We start from the raw sequence: 8265 nt of genomic DNA, 5'->3' as shown, positions 1-8265 counted from the left end.
TTAGTTGAAAGATCAACTTTTTGGTTAAGAATTCTTTTTAAGTTGAAAACTCAACTTTTTGGTTTAAAATTCTTGCATTTTGTTACAAATTCGGCTTTTTTGTAGTAAATTAATCTTTCTGTTTAAAAATCCATCGTTTTTAGTTAAAAAGTCAACTTTTTTGTTGAGAATTTTTTAATTTGATTGAAAAGTCGTCTTTTTGTTCGTAAATTAATCCTTTTTTTAAAAGTTCTTCCATTTTAGTTGAAAATTCAACTTTTTGGTTGAGAATTCTTGAATTTTATTGAAATTTCGTCTTCTTAACAGTAAATTAATCTTTTTACCCAAAAATGTTTTTTTTTTTGTTAAAAATTTAACAACTAGGTTTTAAAGTAGAACACCTTTCTTCAATATTTTTTTCTTTTATAAAAATTCAACTTTTTGGTTGAGAATTCTTGCATTTTATTGAAAATTCTTCTTTTTTGGTATTAAATTAATATTTTTGTTCAAAAATTCTTTTTTAATTGAAAGATCAACTTTTTGATTAAGAATTATTAATTTTTTTTGAAAATTTGTCTTTTTTGAGGTAAATTAATTTTTTTGTATAAAAATTCTTCCTTTTTAGTTGAAAATTCAAATTTTTGGTTGAGAATTCTTTAATTTTTTTAAATATTCGTCTTTTTTGGTAGTAAATTAATCTTTTTGCTTAAAAATGTTTTTTTTTTTGTTAAAAATTTAACTAGGTTTTAAAGTAGAACTACTTTCTAAGAAATTTTAAAAAATTTCTCTTTCATAAAAATTCGACTTTTTGGTTCAGAATTCTTGCATTTTATTGAAAATTCGTCTTTTTAGGGTAGTAAATTAATATTTTTGTTTAATCTTTATGTTTAAAAATCTATATTTTACAGTTGAAAATTCAACTTTTTGATTGAGAACTCTTGAAATTTATGCAAAATTCGTCTTTTTTGTAGTAAATGAATCTTTTTGTTTAAATTTGTTGATTTAATTGAAAATTCAACTTTTTGGTTGACGATTCTTGAATTTGATTGAAAAGTAGTATTTTCGAGTAGTAAAATAATCTTTTTAATTAAAAATACCTCTTTGTTAATTGAAACTTCAACTTTTTGTATAGAACTCTTGAATTTTTTTTAAATTCGTTTTTTCGGTACAAAATTCAAGTTCAAGGGCTGTCTTAAAAATGCATTTTTTAGTCGACAATTCAAATTTTTAGTAAAAAATTCATCTCTGGTTGGAAATTGAATTGTTTTATTGAAAATTTTGTAAATTGTAACTGAAAATCTAACTATTCCATTTTGGTCGAAAATGGTTCATTTTATGTAAAAACTCAATTTTTCGTTAAAATTGAACTAGTTTGAAAAAATGCATTTTTTTATTGAAAATAAATCTAATTTAATTTAAAATTCAACTTTTGCGTTGAGAGTTCTAGTACTTTGTTGTAAATTCGCCAATATCAACTATTTGGTAGAAAATTCGTTTCTTTTTAAATAGTTTGTTTTAATTAAAAGTACAACTATTCAATTTTTATTAAAAATTTATCTTTTATAGTTAAAAATGTAATAATCCTCGGATTGTCACATTAAATTCAATTAGTCACATTTAAACACGTACTCAGAAAACCACTTTTTCAATATAATTGTTGATTTATTACCGAAGTTTATAATTAACCACACATTCACGTAAGCAATATAGGCATATTAGCATCTTGACTCTCTATGAACACAAAAAAATAGTGTAAACGTAAAATTGGGTTTTATATATGGAGGGGGGGGGGGGGGGGGGGGGGGGGGGCGGTCAAAAATTGCCCAAAAGCGGTAAAGTAGTTTATGGATGATCCCTAAGGCAGAGAAAACCAAATGTGGATTAGTTCTTCTCTACGTCTTTGATTTATATTTTTTTCAAGCAGGAAATCCTATTTATCAAAGAAATACCACTGATCCACATTTAATTCCTCTACGTTATTTACGATATTTCATTATTTTGCAATCTTAGATCGAAGTAAAATATTTCATCTAATCTAGCAAATCTCTAACTGAAATTCTCAAAACAAGGAAATTAAAATATAATCAGATAAAAAGTAAAATAAATAGAAAGTCTGCAAAATAATCTACTTTAATATTCTGGGTTTTATCTTTCTTTTATTAGAATAGACTATTTGAACAGAATAATCTTCATCAGTGAGAATTCATCGCCAATTTCATTTAAAACATAACATTTTTCATAGCCTTACAGTTTTTTAGTTACACACTACCGCCAGTAATGAGTCTTTAAATGATGATTTTCAAATATTCCGATACACTAAATCCAGAGTGTCTACACAAATCTTGGAAAAAAATGCCTTGACAATTCCAGGGTTTTTCCAGGTATAATTTTTTCATAGTAAGGTGCCATTTTAATATTTCGTTTTTTTTAAACAATCGACTCGGGACATGTATAAAGTATCGTGAATTTATTATAAATAATGTTTTTTTTCACCTGATTCTAGGGATTCAATTAATATGGTTAATTTAAAAAGCTTTCACACATTATACAACAAGATATTATTGTTTATTGGTTTGTCACTAAAGTCCATGCATTTGCATAATAATTCACACAAATTTTTATTTGACCTTCTTCTACTTAGAATTCAGTGCACATTTGGGTAAAATTAATATGAATGCTTTGATAAATCCAATTTAAACGGCTCTAATTCCTAACTTTTCAAGTTTCAATATTGTATTTGCAACAAGAAAGATGAATTTTTAACCAAATAATTGAACTTTTAACCCAAAAGTTGGATGATCAACTATAAAAGATAATTTTCAATCAAATAGTTGAATTTTGAACTCAAAAAGATAGATTTTCAACCAAAAATGGAATAGTTAAATTTGCAGTTAAAAAATTGACTTTCCACAAAAAATACACATGTTCAATAGATGAATTTTAAAAGAAAAAGATGAATTTTTAACAAACAAGTTCAACCAAGTAGCTCTATTAAAAAAATTTTTTTTTTAATTTTTCAATCAAATATAGGAATTTGCAACGAAACAGTTGAATTTTCAAATAAAAAATACAAATTCACAAACAAATATTTGAATTGTAAAATAAAAACACAACTTTACAATCAACAAAGGAATAAATAAATTTTCAGTTAAAAAATTAATTTTCAACCCAACTAATGAATTTTCAAATAAAATTATGAATCTTCAACTGGAATAGTTGAAGTTCAGATAAAAATACGACTTTTTAACATCAGTTGAATTTTCAACCAACAACGATTTTTCAGTCAATAGAGAAAAAAAATTGTGATTATATTTTATATTGCAACAATTTCAGGTTTTCCAGGTAGGGTAGACACAATGCAAATCTCCCGGTCAAGATTTCCAAAATCAAACCATTCTTTTAAGGAATAAGGTGGAATCCGATCCACCAGAAAAATTAACCAATGTAATCTAACAGGGTTCTTTGAATGACGAAAGGTTCGCAATATCTCAAAAAATGGAGCTAGAAACTTTTTATAAATTTATCAACAAGCTGATGCAATATGGCGGCCCTTTTTCAAAATTAGATTTTTTTACTCTTACCTCATAGTTTTGTTCGAAATTTCAACAAAATTACTTTCTTCAATTTTCAGAAAAAACGGGTAATATCAAGCCGTGTCTCAAAATTAGAATTGTTAATACTGTAAAATGTTATAACTCAAGTAGCCGCAAAACATCTCTTATGGGGTCCCACAAGTGGGTCTTAAAATGTTATAATATTACAAATTACATACTTCACCACCCAAATTATCTCAAAATGTGAAAAATACTGTCATTTTTCACTAAAATAGAGGAATAATAAGACAACAAAATATTTTTATTAATAAGTTAGACACCATATTGAAATCAATATGTAACCCCTTAAAGTTTCTAAGAGTTCCAGTCGAAAGATTTAGCATTTTCAATAAATTTCGACTTTGAAACTAGAAAAGATGAATTTTCATAAGAAAAAAAATCAGTTTTAACCGAAAATTTGACCTTTCAAATAAGAGACGAATATTCAACAAAATCGTTGAATTTTTAACAAAATTGTCGAATTTTCAATTAAAAAAAAAAGAAACAAGATTAAACTAAAACCAAAAACAGTTGCATTTTCAACCAATTACTTGAATTTTCATGCCGAAAGCACGATGTTTTTAGAAGACAGTTCAATTTTAAACCAGAAAAGTTGAATTTTCAAGAACAAATTTTTTTTTTCAACCAACAAAGATGAATTCTCATGTCAGCAAAAAATGTAATATTTGATACTTTAAACTCGTTATTTCATGTCAAAAACAGTTTTTTTCAATTTTCATTTATTTTCAATAAAAAAAAATTAAAGAATTTCCAATAAAATAGTGAAACTTGCAACCAAAAAGATTAATCTTCAATAAAAAAATGTTTTAACAAATTAATTTAACGAAAATTTTAAATAATTGTTTTATAAAAGAAACTTATAATGCATATTTTTATTTAAAGTGGGAACAATATTTCTAGATGAAATAGAATTGGGAAAATACATTCCGTTCATTCGAATGGTCAGAACTTATGGTACATCGAAATACAATGAAAATTTTACCAAAACGGCGAATTATTAACCATTTTTAAACCTCAGAACTTTTCGTTCAAAAAATTAATTTTGAAACCAAAATTTTCAATGAACCAGTTACATTTTCAACCAAATAGATGAATCTTCAGTCAAGGAATGAATTTTTAACGAATTAGTTAAACATTCAACGAAGTAGTAGAATTTTGAATAAAAAATTATAATAATTTATATCTCGACCAAAAAGATTTTAATTTGAAATCATATGAAGTTGAATTCTACCAATTACAACAAACTACTTGAAATAATTGAAAGGAGATATATTTTTCAACCAAAAAAACGTATTTTCAATAAAACAGATAATTCTTCACCCACAAAAAAAAAATTTTTAACGAGGTAGTTCCAGTTTCAACCAAGTAGTTGAATTCAAACGAGAATTTTAAACAATTCAAATAGTAGAATTTCCCGTTAAAAAGTTGTTTTTTTTTAACCAAAAAATAAATTTTAATAATGTAGTACAAATTTCAACCAAGAACCTAGTTGAACTTTTAACCAAAAAAGACGAATTTTCAATAAAAAATATAATAGTTAAAATTTCAACTGCAATTTTTATAAATTTAAATCAAAAGCAGTTAAATTCCACCAAAAATGAGGAACTTTTAACAACAAATTTAATAATTAATATTGCAATGAAAAAAAACCTTATTTCTAAATCAAAAACCGTTAAATACAACTCAAAACGACGAATTATAAAAAAAATTATTTTCACCCAAGAAATATGAATTCAATTAAATAGTAGAACTTTTCAAGGAACAGGTACAAACTTTCAACAAAATAGTTGAATTTTCAACCAAAAAGTTAATTTTGCACCATGAAATGTGAATTATCATTTAAGAAAGATGAATTTCCTACCTAAAAATATGAATTTCTAGTTCAGAGGGACCCACTTTCTATCAAAAATAAAGACGAATGTTCAACAAAAAGCTACATTTTCGACCATAAAATATGTCTTTTTAAGAAAATAGTTACATTTTCAATCAAAAAATAGCATTTGTTACAAAGAGATGATTTCTGAACAAAAAATAAAAAAATAATACTGTTATCCGTCTAATGAGCCACACTTGAGATTATTCACATAGTTCTAATACAACAAAATAACCAATGCATAAAGTAATATAATAACTGTATTTATTACTAATTACATATAAACATACAAATTGGTTCAGAGTTACAAGCGCTTCATTCTTTTTTACAAAAAAATTTTCATGAAAAATTTGTAATTATATTTATAATACTGAAGAATATTATATTTTGCTGAGTTGTGGATACTTTTAGAAACGTTTCAACTTCTGCTTTTAATTAAACTGATAAATAAATTCTTGCTTAAGATAACTTACTGATCAAATTATTCTCTTAAATCTTCTTAAACTTCTTAGTGTCAAGAACGCATGAACCTTCGAACCTTACAACATATTTTCTTGATGATCTTGATATTAAAAGGCGAGCTTCTTCATAAGCAGGTACATGTGTTGATCGATCTCGAAGCCGTGTAAATTATTGGAGTCACCCTGAAGTCGCATCAGTAAACCTCCGAAGGACACATAAGCAGAGAGCCTACAGCTGGGTTCCTTGTTGGCCTCGTCACCCTCGATTCGGTACACCTTGCCAGACATTACGTATTCGAAACTATCAGCTCGTGAGCCACCGTCCAATTCAACAGCATTCCACTCACCCCCGTCCGGGTAGCCATCTTCACGCAGAGTTGTTGCTAGAACCAGTCGGAATTTGTCACTCAGTTCCATGGGGTAGAGCCAGCTGTTGATATCCAGAATAAGGTCCATTTTGAAGGATTCGGACTCGCAATGTAATCGACTCACTCTGTCGAATTTTTTTCCCTCTGCATCAATGTCTTTTACATTGAAAATGTCCTCGAACAAAACACCCGCCATTTCGAACTATTTCTTGATTTCACACTGTCACTGTTCGTAGTTTCACTAGAAACGGAATTTCCTATTCCTCTCCAATTTTACGCCAAAAAAAGAGATTGTAATAAGCCAACAATAATGTTGGCTCTTCGCACTACAATGCTCCAATAATTGGACATGTGGTTCGAGGTTAGGTTAGCTCCAAACCGCATTGCGCATGTGTCGCATAGGTATTTCAAGTTGTGAGTTGTGACGTCATTTGGAAAGATGTCTTCACGCGGAGGGTCAAATAAGTAGGGTCAAAGATAATAAGATATGGTATCTTTGGTAGGGGAGATTGAAAAAGCCACTTAGGATTGAAATAGATGTTTTTTAATTTTAAAAAACAACAATTTGGTTGAAAATTCATCTCTTTTCATTGAAAATTCATTTGTTTTGGTTAAAAATTGGGTAAAACTCTTCTGTGACCAGTTGCTGGCAAGTGTTTTTTTTTAAGGGCAAGCTGGAAAAGGGGTTCGAGATGTGACATCCCTCTACTTATATGACCAGTCTATAGCAAGTGTTTTTTTTGTGCAAAAATCTTTTTGTCCCTTTTGTTATATTCTCAGCCAGGTACGCAAGGTACATCTCAGCTTGTTTCTTTCATAAACAAAGTGATAATACGATCTAAAAATGCTGTTTCCCCATCTTTTTCATTTAGAATTCATCGAATTAAAAAAAAATTTTTTATTTTAAATTATCATACTGAAGAAACCGCTATTCTAATGTTTTATCAAAAATTTAAATTTTTCATGGAAATTTTTTGTTGTTAAAAATTAATTTTTTTTAGATGAAAATTGGCCCTTTTTGGTAGAATATTAATCTTCTCGCTGGAAAAACGATTAAATATTTATTGATTGTGTTGAAAATTTTGGTAGAAAATTATTCTAGTTCTTTAAAAATTCATCTATTTTAGTAGAAGATCCATTTTTTTAACATTTAACTATTTTATTAAAAAATTGTTTTTTTTATTACAAATGACTGTTTTTTTTTTTTTAACTGAAAACTTAACTACATACTAAAATTTTCAGTTAAAAATGGTTGAAAAACGTCTTTTTAGTTAAAAATTAATTTTATTTTTGTTGAAACATTTTTGTTGTTTGGTTCAAAATTACTTTTTTAATTGAAAATTAAACGATTTCATTTTTAATAAAAAAAAAATTTTTAGTTGAAAATTCAAGTATACAGTGAAACTCTTAGATAGGGCGCCCTGCTATAGTCGTTTCGAGAATTTACGCCGCACCGTAGGTAGGCGTAACAGGAGCTGCATGCGGTGTGCGGTGGTCACTCAGGGGCGTGAAAACAAAAGCATTTACATTAAGGGCATGTGACACAGCTAAATACCTATATTACCGACCTCCCTTTTTCAGTTCGCTGAATGTTTTTTTGAACCTAAGAACTTTTTTTATAAATAAAATATCGAGCTGAAACTTTGGAAAATATAGTAGAGTACAATAAAGTACATTTAGGTACAGTATTTTGGTAGGAACTTCACGGAAAATTATTTCATCTTTTTTCTGAACCACGACATTTTTTAAACGTTCGAACTTTTTTTTATACATAAAATATCGGTCTCAAACTTTGAGAAATGCAAGAGCCGAAAGAAAACTACGTTTAAGTACAAAACTTAATAATAAATGATGTAAAAAAAATATATTTCAACTATCAATTCCATCGGCATCAGCTGGTAACGTTGTACACGAAAATACGAACCCTCTAGAGCCTCGTCTAGTGGCCGCCAGGGTTCGTATTTTCGTGT

The 8265-nt window shown here is 27.6% G+C and overlaps 2 protein-coding genes across 3 annotated transcripts in view; both read right to left on the bottom strand.

The window, feature by feature from the left end:
• Positions 1–8265, bottom strand: part of LOC117174220 (DENN domain-containing protein 1A) — a 45191-nt gene that overhangs the window by 2740 nt on the left and 34186 nt on the right. The gene's annotated exons all lie outside the window — the stretch shown is intronic.
• On the bottom strand, positions 5788–6680 carry LOC117174221 (DNA-directed RNA polymerases I, II, and III subunit RPABC3). The gene has a single exon (XM_033363093.1). It carries the CDS (start codon positions 6489–6491, stop codon positions 6036–6038), a length of 456 nt encoding a protein of 151 aa, XP_033218984.1. The 5' UTR covers positions 6492–6680; the 3' UTR covers positions 5788–6035.

The sequence above is a fragment of the Belonocnema kinseyi genome, chromosome 6, assembly GCF_010883055.1.
Source record: "Belonocnema kinseyi isolate 2016_QV_RU_SX_M_011 chromosome 6, B_treatae_v1, whole genome shotgun sequence".
Taxonomy (NCBI): Eukaryota; Metazoa; Arthropoda; class Insecta; order Hymenoptera; family Cynipidae; genus Belonocnema; species Belonocnema kinseyi.
This window is presented reverse-complemented; position numbering and strand designations above follow the sequence as displayed.